General features: G+C 42.6%; 1 protein-coding gene across 4 annotated transcripts in view; it reads left to right on the top strand.

Annotated features, from left to right (window-relative positions):
- Positions 1-16,495, top strand: part of ACOT11 (acyl-CoA thioesterase 11) — an 87,231-nt gene that overhangs the window by 18,640 nt on the left and 52,096 nt on the right. The window contains exons 1-3 of one of the 4 annotated variants that reach the window (XM_073593465.1): positions 1,880-2,072; positions 6,310-6,390; positions 12,200-12,359. In XM_073593465.1, coding sequence (XP_073449566.1) covers positions 12,218-12,359 — 142 coding nt within the window. In that variant the 5' untranslated portion in view covers positions 1,880-2,072; positions 6,310-6,390; positions 12,200-12,217. Of the gene's footprint in view, positions 1-1,879; positions 2,073-5,928; positions 6,082-6,309; positions 6,391-12,199; positions 12,360-16,495 lie in introns of those variants that run through there. The other 3 variants (XM_073593463.1, XM_073593464.1, XM_073593466.1) reach the window with 3 other exon arrangements.

The following is a 16,495-nucleotide window of genomic DNA, read 5'->3' as shown; positions in this document are numbered from 1 at the left end:
CCCCCCCCTCCAAACTGACAAAGGTGTCTCTTTTGCTCCTTCATCCAGAGTGGAGGCACTCTAATACAGAAGGTGTGTTACTGGCCAGATCACCAGCTGAAAACAGAAGGAAAAAAAGCCTAAAAAAGGAAAACTAATGCAGCCACCATTTCTAATTATTGGTAAGCTGCAATATATTACATTTTTGGTTTTAAAACCACTTTTACAGTGTTGCCTATGGACAATTTGGGGTACTATAGTTTTTTTTTTATTTCACAGGCATGCACACTTTTAAAGTGATTTTAAAGGCAGGTTTAAAAAACAAACATGTCATACTTACCTATTTTATGCAGTGGTTTTGCACAGAACAGCCAGATTCTCCACTTCTTGGGTTCCCCACTGGCACTCCTGACCCCTCCCTCCTTCCAAGTGCCCCCACAGCAAGCAGCTTGCTATGGGGGGGAGGGGGGCAACTGAGGAGGCTCGCTTCCAAGCTTCTGCTCTGCCTATTTACACAGAGCCGTGGCCTGGCCCCGCCCCCTCCCTCTTCTCATTGAATATGGTTGACAGCGGCCAATGAGAAAGAAGAGTCCCCAGGGAGCCAATGCTCTCGTACACATTGCTGGATCACGATGGGGCTCAAGTAGCTACTAGGAGGGCTGAAGGGGCTGGTGCACAGAGAAGGCTTTTTTACCTTTTATGCATAGAATGCATGAAGGTAAAAAACCTTGAGCCTTTACAACCACTTTAAGGCTTGACATCTTTAGTAATCTATTCACTTGACATAACCCCATCCGTTTATATTTTAGAAAAGCCTTGGGTATTTTATTATTGTCTGCACTAAAATCTATTTTAGTGTATTTTTTCCGATAGTGTATATTTTTGATAAATAGCTGCTCAAATATCACGTGGCTTAAAAAGACCATTTTATTCTCCAGGGTCTCTGCTTTAAGAAAATATATAACTGTACAAGAGTTTAACATAATCTCTAGCAAAAAATGCATTTTAACATGTGCACGAAAAATATAGAAATTGCCCCCATAGACAAATGCCTTATTAATGTGGGTACACTAAAGCGGAATTCCGCCCACTGCTGCAAAAATGAAAAGCCAGCAGCTACACATACTACACACATACTGCAGCTGCTGACTTTTAATAATCGGACACTTACCTGTCCTGATGTCCAGCGATGTCGGCACCGCAGCTGATGTTTCCATCAGTTGTCGGGTGCTGCCGCCGCCATAGCCAGTAAGAGGAACGCAGTAGTGAAGCATTACGGCTTCAAGCTGGTTCCCTACTGCGCATGCGCTATGCACCTGCTGCGCTCTTTTACTGGCTCGGCGGCAGGGGGAAGGAGGATGGAGCTGAGCGGTGATGTCAACGGCCGCGGCTGAGACTCCCGGAAGTCAAAGACATGTATCCGCTCCCCCCTGAAAGGTGCCAAATGTGGCACGGGAGGGGGGGGGGGGAGACAAATGAGCTGAATTTCCACTTTTGGGTGGAACTCCGCTTGAAAAATTTTTTTGGAAAAATGACTTTCAATTTTGTTAATAAAAGGTGACTGCAGTATGCACTCCTGGCAGTGTTATGGTTTGTCCCAAACCCCTATTCACTGTCACTTGCTGGCCAGCCTAGTGTGCATGGTCTATCTAGACAAAAGTATAAATGAATGCAATTATTTTTTTTTTAAGGGAATGAGAACACTATCATTACATTAACCAGATATGACGATCACTGTACAATCGTTTTTTTAGAGATAATGGACCTTTAATTCATCCAGCTCTGGTGGATGTCAGTGACTCCAGCAGACAAGCATGCAATGAGTAATCAGAACGTGACCCATAGTAAACTTTTGTGATGTGGGATTCTTCATAAAGAGGAACACAGACTAGACACATGAACATGTGCCCCGGAGCTGTAATACTTCACATCATACAGATCAGTTCTATGTCAGCACAGACCTTCTCCTCTTCTCTGCCATACCTACAGCGGACAGCCAAAGCCAGCTACAAGCAGCTGAGACTGACCTACCCAGAATTCCACAGCCAGTGAAAGGAGAAGCTCTAATGGAGACAATTTAAAGGGGCAATACTGTGAGTACAAAGACTGGTGAGAAATCCAGTCTCTCTCTTTAAGGCCCCATTCACACTAGCACGTTTTTTGATGCATTTTGCATTTTGCAGAAATGCACGGGAATTTTTTAACATGGGTTCCTATGGAACATGTTCACATCAATGCTTTTTTGTATCTCTGCGTTTTTGGAAAGGGTCGGGGACTTTTTTTCATGCAAAAAGCAGCGTTTTGCATGTAATGGATTTCAATGGACAACCATCAAAAACGCAAGTGCACCGTTTTTGCAGTGTTTTTGCAGCGTTTTTGGTGCGTTTTTGCCGTTTTTTTTTATTTTTTTTTTTTTGTAATTTTTTTTTAAGACTGTAAAAAAAAATGAAAAAAAAAAAAAAAAAAAAAAAACGCAAAACGCAAATCGCGGCAAAAACGCGGCAAAAACGCCGCAAAAACGCGGCTCAAAAACGTGGCAAGCATGAAAAAAAAACCTCCAAAAACGCTCAAAAGCAACATGCATAGGTGTGAATCGAGCCTAAGGCCTGATTCACACCTATGCAGGTTGCGGTTTGCATATTGCAGGTGCATTTTGCGTTTTTCAATACACTTTAAACCATTGAAGCCTAGGGAAACAAAAACCAGAAAAAAAAAAACCCTGGCCCTTTCTATAAAATGCACAAATGTGAACTACATCCATAGGAAACCATGTTAAATGGACTGTAGTGTGTGTCTGCAAAACTGAAAATGCACTGAAAAATGCATAGGTGTGAACCAGGCCTAATATAATAATATTATATAAAACAAAATATAAATGGGCGAACGTTACTTTATTCTATGGCACTGCAATAGTATTAGGCTGGATTCACACCTATGCATTTTTAGTGCTTTTTGCATTTTGCAGATTTGCACTAGAGTCCATTTAACATGTTTTCCTATGGAATAAGTTCTGTAGTGCAGATCTGCAAAATGCAAAAAGCACTAAAAATGCATAGGTGTGAATCCAGCCTAAGGCTGGATTCACACCTATGCATGTTGCTTTTGGGCGTTTTTGGAGGTTTTTTTTTTCATGCTTGCCACGTTTTTGAGCAGCGTTTTTGCGGCGTTTTTGCCGCGATTTGCGTTTTGCGTTTTTTTTTTTTTTTTTTTTACAGTTTTTTTTTTAGTCTAAAAAAAAAAATTAAAAAAAAAAAAAAAAAAAAAAACGGCAAAAACGCATCAAAAACGCATAAAAACGCTGCAAAAACGCTGCAAAAACGGTGCACTTGCGTTTTTGATGCTTGTCCATTGAAATCCATTACATGCAAAACGCTGCTTTTTGCATGAAAAAAAGTCCCCGACCCTTTCCAAAAATGCAGAGAAACAAAAAGGCATTGATGTGAACATGTTCCATAGGAACCCATGTTAAAAAATTCCCGTGCATTTCTGCAAAATGCAAAATGCATCAAAAAACGCGCTAGTGTGAATGGAGCCTTTAGGCTGGATTCACACCTATGCATGTTGCTTTTGAGCGTTTTTTTGGAGTTTTTTTTGTCATGCTTGCCACGTTTTTGAGCAGCGTTTTTGTAGCGTTTTTACAGCATTTTTGCCGCGTTTTGCGGTTTTTTTTTTTTTTTTTTTTTTACAGTTTTTTTTTTAGACTGTATACAGTCTAAAAAAAAATAAAAAAAAAAAACCCGCCAAAAACACATCAAAATCGCATCAGAAACGCTGTAAAAACGCTGCAAAAACGGTGCACTTGCATTTTTGATGCTGGTCCATTGAATTCTATTTCAAAACGCTGCATTTTGCATGAAAAAAAGTCCCTGACCCTTTCCAAAAATGCAGAGGTACAAAAGGTACAAAAAGGCATTGATGTGAACATGTTCCATAGGAACCCATGTTAAAAAATTCCCATGCATTTCTGCAAAATGCAAAATGCATCAAAAAACGCGCTAGTGTGAATGGAGCCTAAGACTCCATTCACATCTATGCATGTTGCCTTTGAGCGTTTTTGGAGTTTATTTTGTGATGCTTGCAACGTTTTTGAGCAGCGTTTTTGCAGCGTTTTTACAGCGTTTTGCGGCGTTTTTGCGGCGTTTTGCGTTTTTTTTTTTGTTTTACAGTTTTTTTTTTGACTATACAGTCTAAAAAAAAAAAAAAGCCAAAAATGCAAAACGCATCAAAAATGCTTTAAAAACGCTGCACTTGCGTTTTTGATGCTGGTCCATTGAATTCTATTACATGCAAAACTCTGCATTTTGCATGAAAAAAAGTCCCTGACCCTTTCCAAAAACGCAGAGGTACAAAAAGGCATTGATGTGAACATGTTCCATAGGAACCCATGTTAAAAAATTCCCATGCATTTCTGCAAAATGCAAAATGCATCAAAAAACACGCTAGTGTGAATGGAGCCTTAATGTGAGTCACGCAGACTTTGCAAAACTTTAGGGGGCCAACAGAGGCTGCGTGACTTGATCTTTTTCCGCTGTTACCATAAATCACAACAGGACAATGAGCATCACAAGCATACAATATACATTGCCATTGTAACACTGCATAGTAGAAGAAATGTAGAGTACAGGAACAATTGAAATGTTTAGCAATCAACAACAGTGAATGTATTATAACAAGCTCATTTCTGGATCATGTTACCTGCGTGACAGGTTTAACCAGGGCCATTATTTTGCTAAAAGCTGAACAAGTATTATCTTGCCTTGGTGTTTGTGTCATAGGAACTCGGTCTGTAAATGGCTCAGCCAATGTAGAATGTACAGACCAACCAATGTATAGAGCAGGGGTCTCCAAACTACCGCCCACGGGTCAAATCTGGCCCTCTAATGTAAGGGCACTCTTAAGTAAAGGAGGACTTTGATGGGGACTCTCTTGTAAGGGGGAACCTTAATGGGGACTCTCATGTAATTGGGGACTCTGATGGGGACTGTCATGTAAGGGAAGATTCTGATAGGGACTCTCGTGTAAGGGGGAGTTTAATGGGGACTCTCAATTAAGGGGGACTCTGATGGGGACTATCATCTAAGTGGGGACTGTGATGGGGACTATCATGTAAGTGGGGATTCCGATGGGGACTCTCTTGTAAGGGGGGTTTTGATGAGGGCTCTCATGTAAGACCTGATTCACACCTATGCATTTTTAGTGCTTTTTGCATTTTGCAGAACTGCACTACAGTCCATTTAACATGGTTTCCTATGGAACACGTTCTGTAGTGCAAATCTGCAAAATGCAAAAAGCACTAAAAATGCATAGGTGTGAATCAGGCCTAAGGGGAGACCTTGATGGGGACTCTCATGTAAGGGGGGACTCTGATGAGGGCTCTCATATAAGGGGAGACCTTGTTGGGGACTGTCATGTAATTGGGGACTCTGATGGGGACTCTCATATGGGGGGGTTCTGATGGGAACTGTCATGTAAGGGAAGGTTCTGATGGGCACTCTCATGTAAGGGGGGAGTTTAATGAGGGCTATCAATTAAGGGGGACGCTGATGGGGACTATCATGTAAGGGGGGATTCTGTTAGGAGTATGTAAGAAGAACTCTGATTGGGCTCAAGTTTATTTGGATTTTCTTTCTTTTTGTTTATTTACTGACATTTTTTCCTGTTCTAAATAATATCATGATGATTAAAAAAAGAAAAATCCATGTAAAATGTATTAATTTGTTTAAATTTGATTAGTTCTTTTAACAAACATATATATATATATATATATATATATATATATATATATATATATATATATATATATATATATATATATATATATATATTTTTTTTTTTTTTTTTTTTTTTTTTTTTTTTTGCGGTCCGTAAATATTATACAAAACTATACAAAATACTATACTATGCAAAATATGCAATGTGACCCTTGTGTTGAAAAGTTTGCAGACCCCTGGTCATGGTATAGAGGAGGGTGACGTTGCCCCTTTAAGGCTGTTGTGCTGGAATAAGGAAGTCTTGGCTGAGCTGAGTGAGAAGGAGGGACAATGAAAATATGATTTGCTCTGGGGACACCCGGCAGGTGGAGGGACACCGACTGATGTGACAGTAAAGTTGTCTTTTTACGCTATAAATATCAACCTTTACTATGTTAGATCTCTTCAGCTGTCGTCTCTATTTAGAACTCCTGCATGCTGTTTATATAACACACATTACATAACCACTGACAGCTGTGTGATCCTGTCTGTGTCCTGCCTATGATGGGTCTCAAAGTCGATTGCTGCATTGCACGAATGGTGGCCATTTCAATTGTTTCTGATTGATCTCTTCCCATAGGAATTATTGATCTGTAGTCGACTACCCATTTGATCAACATGACACAGGGAAAGTGAATATCGATAGTTGAAAAGTACAATCGTAAGTTAGCAATCACATCTCTCTTTTTTGCCATGCAATCTCATAATTGGTTTGATTAAAATATGAAATGCAGCCAAACCAAGGCAACGCGATCGATAATTTTCCTTTTTGGTAGATTAGTTTGATTGAATCTGATCTAAACTGAGCCTAAATCGATTAGTAAGGAAGGTGTCTATTCAATTGTTTGCTGTTTTGTTCACTTTGATCTATTCACTAAGGATGAGCTCCAGCGTGTTCGCACAGCCCACGTGTAGAGCCCGCCAGGAAGTCGTCACTGCGGAGCACTAATCACAGACAGTGAGACATTGTCCGATGCGTGACTGCAGAGATCGGGAATTGTCTCGCTGCTTGTGATTAGCGCTCCGCAGTGCCGACTTCCTGGTGGGCTCTGTGAACACGCCGGAGCTCATCCTTGCTATTCACACATCAATCTGATATTAATGAAAGTGTGTATGGCCACCGTAAGATTGTACATGGCCACCATCTAAACTGACCAAATCCCATACATTTTGTAGATCGAGCTGATGACTCATTGATTCCAAGGACAAGTCCCAAGTTTTGGTGATTTCTTTCCAACAATGTTGATGACTTTAAATTCCCTGTTTATAGAATGTAACTTTGTACAATCTCCTTTAGAGCTACCATCAATTTATGTAACGTAAGGGCCAGCACATTAAATACAAACTGAATGGATTGTTGGTTTACATAGATTTGGCAAGTAAAAGAAGATTGAACAATCAGATGGCTGGCCATATACTTTACAGTCTGATCGTAAAATCTCCTTTAGCCTGGGTTCACACTGACAGCTGAACTTGCACGATTTCATACCCGCATGTCAGTCCGACTTTGGGGGCAATTTCAGAGACATCCTTGTGGGTTCCTGCACAGACGTCTATTGAAATCGCACCCGAAGTTGCCAAAAGTAGTACACAAATACTTTTGGGAATCGGTGTGGCGCTGTAAAGTCGGCGTCGCAGCGATTCAGACGATAATAGCCACCAATTTGGCATGCGATTTGATGTCGCATCAATGTGAACCTAGGCTTACCCTGTATATGGAATAGCTCAATTCTAGTGGGGAATTGGAGACATTGCCCACATCCCTAATGAAGCATGACAACAGCAAAACAGAATCCCTCTGGCGGGACTTTAAAAGGCAATGATTCTCAATAATTGTATGTATAGACAGTAAGTATAAAAATTTAATGATACAAATTCTAAAAACATGAATACGTGAAAAACTGATATCACCAATATACAGGTTCAATGATTTGTTCACATGAGATCATACCATTTATTTTACATCACTCTTATTTTACATCACTCTACACGTTTCAAGATTAAACGTCATTCTTCTTCATCAGGAGCAAGTGGCATAAAGGTTTATGATATCAGAGATATGGAGGCAGATATCTTGAGTATAGAAAAGATTTTGAGGATTAACAGCAACCTGCAAAGGTAAAAATTTTGGCTGCGCTGACCCCAACGGTGAAGGCGGGGACAGGGAAGACCAGAGAACGATGGAAATCAAAAGTGGGAGCCAGAGAAGAGGGGACAAAACCCAACCCACAGTCCAAACGTCCGTGGCAGGGGTATGGAGCCCAAGTCTGGATGATCCTCACTCAGTTGGTTAATATGTTGGACTGGAGGGGTTCACAGTGGGGAAAGGGGTGGTCCCCAAGCCGGTAGATAGTATAATGGCAGGTCTAATGATTTGTAGCTTTCTGTCACAAAAGTACAGCATCCAATAGGACGAACACAGATACGGTGGGGTCACCCCAAAGCAAGAGATTAATTTGTGAGCCTTAAAGTAGGTGCATCAATCTAGATCGCCAAACAGTAAAGAGATCCCCACTCAGTCTGCCACAGCCATCTGATTGTTCAATCTTCTTTTATTTGCCAAATCTACGTAAACCAACAATCCATTCAGTTTGTATTTAATGTGCCGGCAATCTACAGTGATTGATACAGTCCTGATGTCTGTGTCAATGGACACAGCAGCAGGACACGGGAGCGCGCCCACACGAGTGCCCCGACGGAGAGCGCTTCTCCAACGGGGCACTCGAGAAGAGGAGGAGTCGGGAGCGCCGCTGAGGGACACCTGAACAGGAGAATCGGGGCCACTCTGTGCAAAATGAACTGCACCGAGGAGGTAACATTTTGTGTGTTTTTTTTTTTTTTTTTTTTTTTGTTAGATCAAAGGTTTACATAGCTCAAAAGAAGCTCATGTACTTTTTAGAGCTACAAGCTTCAAGTGAACAGGCTGAAATACGCGGGGTTTTAAATGTTGAGTTTTGTGGAACTTCAAGCTACTAAACACTCAGGTGTGAATAAAGCCTTACTGAACAAAATGGGGCATTAGATGAAAACTCATGATTTTGTCTTTGGATAAGTTTTGAAAACGTTCCAGTTATATGCATAACTGACTTCTTTTTTGTAATTTCATTTATTTATATTGCTCCAACATATTCCTAAGCTATTTATAGAGAACAATGAATGATTCTCTCTAGTACCTGCACCTGTAGTAGTTTACAATCTAATTTTCCTACCACCGTCATGCAAACACACTATAGGGCCAGCTTGGGTAGCGGTCCATTAACCTTTCAGTATATTCTTTGGCTGAGGGATCAAAGTCCAGGAACTGCACCCAGAACCCTAGTGCTGCAGGGCAGAGATTTTACCACCATCCTCACCTGTCCTGTCTGGAGTATTGCATTAAAACACACATGTATGTGTGTTAACATATGTTGTAAATGGGCTGCCAATGCACCACCAGAGCAGGCATATAAATGTAATGTAAAAAAAACCCAAAAATGTACCTTACCTTTTTTTTTTTTTTTTTCAATGGTGGGGGCAGCTGGGATGTTGCAGTGGCAAAGACGTATTCTGAAGCGCTCATACAGCAGCTGGCTATCATTGTCTATGGCTATATATGCCATGGGCCCCCTACTGGGAAATCAGTCCACCCCAAGTAAAATTCTTCATAAATACACACTGCATCGAATGCGCTTCTGTAAATAATGCAGTGTAAAGGACACCTTTTAGCTCTTTGCTCTTTGTGTCTCAAAAGAAATGTATCTCTATTGCCTATACCAGTGGTCTCCAAATTGTGACCCTTTTCTTGCTTTTATCCTGTCCTTTGAGCCCTATTCCCTTCACTGATCAAAAGCATTATTCCCACTGACACCAATAATGAGGCACTTTTTCTTCAACTGACACCAAGGATGGGGCGCAATTCCTTCCACTGACACCAACAATGGAGCAGTGTTCTTCCCACTGATATGAATAATTGAACACTATTACTTCCACTAACACCAGAGATGCAGCACTATTCCTCCCACTGACACCAATAATAGGGCACTACTCTTCCCATTGACACCAATGATGACATCTCATTTTTCCATTAGGTAAATCCTGATATATTACTATGAGCAACTGCCCCATATATGCTCAAACTTTGGAAATCAGCCCCATTTTTGGGGAGTGCCGTTCCCCCTTGACCACTAAATTTCCAAACAGGCAGATATTGACTGTTGATTAGGCTCTTTGTGGGCTATAACTTATAAATTCGTTGTTCTGAAGCCCCCCGCCTCACGAAAATGTTCAGAGCCTGTGGCAAATTATAATGGCATATTGTATATTTACTAGGGATGAGCCTGATGTTCGCCTGTTCGCCCGAACAGCGAACATTCTGTGGGGTTTGTGGCAAATTCGAAACACTGACACCGATAAAGTCTATGGGACATTAACATGAAAAACCAAAAGTGCTCATTCTAAAGGCTTATAAGCAATTTATTGCCATAAAAAGTGTTTGGGGACCCGGGTCCTGCCCCAGGGGACATGTATCAATGCAAAAATAAGTTTTAAAAACAGCGTTTTTTTCGGGAGCAGTGATTATTTTAATAATGCTTAAACTGGAACCATAAAAATGAAATATTCAAATATTCCTTTAAATATCGTGGCGGGGGGGGGGTCTATAGTATGCCAGTAAAGTGATGCGGTTTTCCCGTGTTTAGAACAGTACCACAGCAAAATTACATTTCTAAAAGGAAAAAAGTCATTTAAAACGGATCACGGCTGTAATGAATTGTCAGGTCCCGACTCCCGGCAATATAGATAACTCACTGGAAAAAACGGCATGGATTCCCCCCCCCAGTCCATTACCAGGCCCTTTGGGTCTGGTATGAATATTAAGGGTAACCCCGAACCAAAAATTTAAAAAAAAATTGCGTGGGGGTCCCCCCAAAATCCATACCAGGCCCTTATCCGAGCACGCAACCTGGCAGGCTGCAGGAAAAGATGGGGGGACGAGAGAGCGCCCCCCCCCTCCTGAACCGTACCAGGCCACATGCCCTCAACATGGGGGGGATGCTTTGGAGTCAACCCTAAAGCACCTTGTCCCCATGTTGATGGGGACAAGGGTGTGGGGGTCTGCGGGCAGAGGGCTTGTCGGAATCTGGAAGCCCCCTTTAACAAGGGGACCCCCAGATCCTGCCCCCCCCATGTGAATTGGCAACGGGTACATTGTACTCCTACCATTTCACAAAAAAAAGTGTCAGTAGTAAAAAAGACAGGAGACACTTTGGGACAAGTCCTTTATTAAAAGTTAAAAAAATAAAAATGTCCTGCGATGTAAATCCATCTCACGCCCCCCAAACGAGCCGAAAAAAGAAAAAAAAGCCGCAACAGCTCCGCCTCCATGGGAGGCTCCCGCCGAGTGACACTTCTTCTTGGTGACAGCTGTGACGTCAGAGGAAGGCGGGGTCACCCGTTTACATCACCGAGTGGCCCCGCCCTCAGCTATATAACAGCTGTCATCGAGAAGAAGCGTCACTCAGTGGGAGCCTCCCATGGAGGCGGAGCTGTTGCGGCTTTTTTTTTCTTTTTTCAGCTCATCACGGTGGCGTGAGATGGATTTACATTGCGGGACATTTTTATTTTTTATCTTTTAATAAAGGACTTGTCCCAAAACAAGATGTTTTGGGGGGGACCCCAAAGGCATGTGGCCTTTTACGGCCCGGGGGGGCGCTCTCTCGTCCCCCCCCCCCCTTTTTTCCTGCGGCCTGCTGCCAGGTTGCGTGCTCCTATAAGGGTCTGGTATGGATTTTGGGGGGGACCCCATGCCATTTTTTTTTTTTCATTTTGGCGCGGGGTTCCCCTTTAAAATCCATACCAGACCTGAGGGGTCTTTTTGGTTCGGGGTTCCCCTTACTATTCATACCAGCCCCAAAGGGCCTGGTAATGGACTGGGGGCGGGAGGGGGACCCATGCCATTTTTTTCAATAAGTTTTATCTATTTTGCCGAGACCCGACAATTCATTAAAGCCGCGAGCAGTTTTTAATTACTTTTTTCCTTTAGAGGTGGTACTGTTCTAAACACAGGAAAACTGTGCCACTTTACAGGCATACTAAGGAGACACCCCCCCCCAGGCAAAATTAATATTTAATTTTTATTGTTTCACTTTAAGCATTATTAAAATCACTGCTCCCGAAAAAAAATGACGTTTTTAAAACTTTTTTTTGCATTGATACGTGTCCCCTGGGGCAGGACCCAGGTCCCCAAACACTTTTTATGACAATAACTTGCATATGAGCCTTTAAAATGAGCACTTTTGATTTTTCATGTTCATGTGCCATAGACTTTAACGGTGTTCGTGTGTTCGTCCAAATTTATTGCCTGTTTGCAAGTTCTGGTGCGAACCGACGGGGGGTGTTCGGCTCATCCTTAATATTTACTAATGATCTTTAAACATTGGACACTTGTTACACTTGAGCATTAGCAGATGTACTAAACCTGGCTTCTCTCACAGGTTCCAGCCTGCCGTGCCATGGCAAGCAACGATGGAGACAGGCGAAACCCAACAGAGGTGCGCATGAGCCAGATGGTGCTACCATGTCATGCCAACCACCGCGGGCAACTCAGTACCGGGCAACTGCTCAAATGGATAGATACTGCGGCCTGCTTGTCAGGTGAGGCTTGTTATAAAGTAGGTTTTTGCTTACATAGGGCCTTCTCTTCTGCACTGAAAATAACTAAAGGCAAAACCTAGTGTGGAAAGGGCTTAGAACACCTATAAGGTTTTTTATTGTCCCTGTTAAACCTGTGGTTTTAAAACTTCTAAATTAAAAAAAAAAAAAAAAAAGATTTTTGGTAACATGTAAAATCTTTTTATTGAAGTACATCATTAGGACACAGGGCATCTTCATATTCATTGCTACAGTTAGGCATGGCTCCAATTTTTGTAGTAAGCCATGAACCAAAAAGGAAGAGGAGCGGGATCTCTGTGTCCCGTGATGTACACCAAGAAGAGGATTTTACAGGTAAACATCAATATCAAAAACACCATCCTAGATAAGTAAGAACCTTGTGCAGCAACCTGTAAATGTACTGACCAAAGGTAGCATCTTCAGTGGCATTCACATTTACTTGGTACAACTTGGTAAAAGTGTGCACTGAAGACCAGGTAGCAGCTTTACAAAGCTACCAAAGCCTAATGATGGGTAGCCCAGGAGGCACCAACACACATAGTAGAATGGGCTTTCTGTTTCAATATGTTTATTAAGAGTTTTCCAGAAAATACACAAATTGTAGGCAAACCATGATATCAAGGAGTAAGAAAGGCCCACAATGCAGGTGGAGTATATTACTACATCAATGACAGAAGTAAAGAGATCTGAATATTGTGCCAAGAGATCTTCTACAGTCACTAATCACAATTGAAAATACAAGCTCAACTTAGCAACAAAGTACTCTATGAAGACATACAACAATAGAGCTACAAAAAAGGGGAATAGAATCTCGACATCTCCACAACCCACCGGCCATCTGACATGGGTCATGAGTATACAGAATGCTCCACATAAGAGTGCAATCAAAGTAGCTAGGTAGCATCAAGGAAGATAAAGGAGAGAGGGAAAAAAGGGGGGGAGTCGGAGAGTAGAAAAAGATCAAGAAATTAAAGGAAAAACAATACTGCACTCTTCAATCAGCTGGAAGTTGGAGGTATTTAATACAGGGATCCCAAACATGGTCAAACCTAGCAGACCTTTCTTTCATTATACTGACCAGCTTTTCATTAAGCATGATACACGTCAGCTTGCGTTTTATAACCGCTAGGTCTATTACTGGTTTCTTCTAGGCAGTCACTGTGGCGATTTTTGCCGCAAGAAACATAAAATAGTTTAGATTATGAGCGTGTTTGGGTGCATCGTGACAGGCTCATTAACAAGAGCCACTCTGGGGTTTTTCACTATATTCACCATTGTCACGGAATAAATTAGTGCGTGAACTCTTATCCTAAACCGACACACTTTGGTATAGGTCCACCAAGTATGGGACATCGTACCGGGCTGACCGCACCCACTAAAGCACAAAGAGGAAGTCCCCTGTTACATTTTAGAGAGGCGGTCTGGCACCAGGTACCATCTAGAGAGTAACTTGTATCCTGCCTCCACCAAGGCGGTATTTATGATGCTTTGAGGAGACCAAGTCAACCAGTCAGTCAAGTCAATCTCCTCCCCTAAGTCCTGCTCCAAAGCTAGCATATAGGGCACTTTTGCAGTCGGATAGTAGAATGGGCTTTTAAAGGAAAAAGTGGAACCTTACCTTTTAAGCCATAATCTTGCGAAATGATCTATCAAGAAATGGTAGATTTTGATGCTGCATGACCCTTCCTGGGGCCCCCTGGCATCTGAGGCTTAGGACAAAAGAATTGGTAGTAAAATGTCCTGGATGAGATGGAACGAAGAAACCACTTTAGGCAAAAAGGACTGCTGAGGCCGTAAAACTACTAAAGTAACAGAAAAGGTTCCTTACAGGAAAAAGCAGTCCATTCCAAAACTTTGCAAGCTGATATAACAGCAACCAGAAAAATAACCTTCCAAGTCAGAAGAACTAAAGGAACATTAAATGGGTGTAGCACCCTTGACCTAAACAGGTCAGTTGTGCAGTGGTGCTAGGTGGTAACTAACCTGGCTAATTTGTAGTCCTTTGTAGGTTTTTCTCCTAAGCTTGAGTTTAATTGTAATGTCTCTCTTCTTTCAATAGGTGGCACTGTTGCCTTTGGCATTAGGATGATAGATTACATTGAATTCAGGTTATGAGTAGATATGTTGTCTCAGCCAATCAGCAGGAATTTTCTTTGGCTGCTGAGCATGCTGGGATAGTCCTATTTATTTGGAAGGAGTCAGGTGATCAGAGTTTCTTCCACCCAGGCTGCTGGTTGGGTGTGTGTGAAGCAGCAGCCGAGGTGTAGGCCTGAAGCCTGGGGCCTAGCCACGTGTAAAGGGGCTCAGACTGAGGGGAGCCTGATCACTGCCAGGAGGCAAGCGAGAAGAAGTTGCCAGAGGGTCAACCAGCTTGAAGAATATAGCGGGTAGCTGTGAGTTGAGCTTGAGGGATCCAGCAGGTAGCTGAGAGTCCAAGAAGTCCAGTGGAATACTGCGTGCTGAGCTTGAAGAATACAGTGGGTAACTGTGAGTGAAGCTTGAGAAGTCCACCAGGTAGCTGGGAGCTAAGCATTAAGCTCTACAGTGGGATACTGTGAGTGAAGTTGGTGCTATAGGAGACAGTAGTTGCTACCAGATACAGATCGCTGCATTCAGCTTAAAGGGGTTGTAAACCCTCAAGGTTTTTCACCTTAATCCATTCTATGCATTAAAGTGAAAAAACTTCTGTAATTCAGCACCCCTCCTCCAGACCCACTCTTTTACTTACCTGAATCTGATCTTTTCAGCGACAGGGATGAGCACAGCAGCTCCAGCCACTGTCTCGGGTCCTCATTGGATTGAGTGATAGCAGCGGGAGCCATTGGTTCCCACTGCTGTCAATCAAATCCAGTGATACGGGAGCCAGGGGGGCGGGGCCAAGTCCTGCTGTCTGTGTCAATGGACACAGCAGCAGGACTCGGGAGCGTGCCCGCACGAGTGCCCCCATGGAATGCGGCTCTCCGTGGGGGCACTTTGAGAAGAGGAGGAGCCAGGAGCGCCATGGGGGGACCCCAGAAGAGGAGGATCGAGGCCGGTCTGTGTAAAACCCTTGCACAGAGGAGCTAAGTATAACATGTTTGTTATTTAAAAACAAAATGAAACCCCTTTTTCTGTATTGCTGTCTGCCTAGTTCTATTTTTGTCTGCGAGTCTCCCTATTTGCTATTACATTTGCCTAAGGGTGTCCTGTGCCCTACCCCTCTCTCCCCTGTTCCTGTTAAGAGAAATAAAACTCTTTGTTCATTTTTAAAAGTGACTGGCGCCCATCTTTTCACCCTGCTCAACACCCACCATGCCTAGTAACCTGCACACTGAGGAGGCAGGTCAGCTCTCCCTGACTCTGGAGGTCTGGGAGATCGCTACATGGGTTTAAATGGAGGTTTCTTCAAAACATTACCAGGTTGATGTCCCACAGTATTATTGGAGTCTTAACTGGTGGAACAGTGTGCATATACAGTAATGCCTTGTAAAAAGGCCCACACCAGGCCCACAACAAGAGTTTGAGGCAATCTGTCTCTGAAAAAGTGCTGCTAAAAATTTTACCTTTTTGATCATACTCAAGTATAGTTTCTGGTCAACTCCCAACTGAAGGAAAGCAAAAAGCCTCAAACCAGGAAAAGTAAACCTTCCAAGCCCTGTTGTAAATCTTCCTGGAAGTTGTCTTTGTAGCTTTAAGCAGGGTAGGAATGACCAAATTCGAAACACTATTGTCCCTTAGGACATTCAACAGCCATATGGCTTCAACAGCCATACCTTCAAAGCCAGCAACTGTAAGAAAGATGGCAAATCAGATCTTGCATCAATAGGTCAGGAGGGTCTAGAAGAGTTCATCCGATGACATGTTCACCGCAGTACAAAGTCCTCTTGGACCAGGCCAGGGAAATCAAAATTGCAGGAATTCCTTCCATGCAAATTCTGCAAAGTAGGTAAAAGCTGCAATGTCGGGAAGACCTAGATTAGGGAGAACTGGTCCCACCGTCTAACCATGGCATCCACCATGACTGCTAAAGAATCCCTGGTCCTTGATACAAACCTGCCCAGCTTCACATTAAAACTCGATGCTAGAAGATCCAAATCTGAAATCTTTTGATCGATGCTGCATCCACCTAGGTGAGTATA

Source organism: Aquarana catesbeiana, linkage group LG07 (assembly GCF_042186555.1).
Source record: "Aquarana catesbeiana isolate 2022-GZ linkage group LG07, ASM4218655v1, whole genome shotgun sequence".
In the NCBI taxonomy this organism is placed as follows: Eukaryota; Metazoa; Chordata; class Amphibia; order Anura; family Ranidae; genus Aquarana; species Aquarana catesbeiana.
Note: the sequence above shows the minus strand (reverse complement) of the source record. Positions and strands in the feature narration are given on the sequence as shown.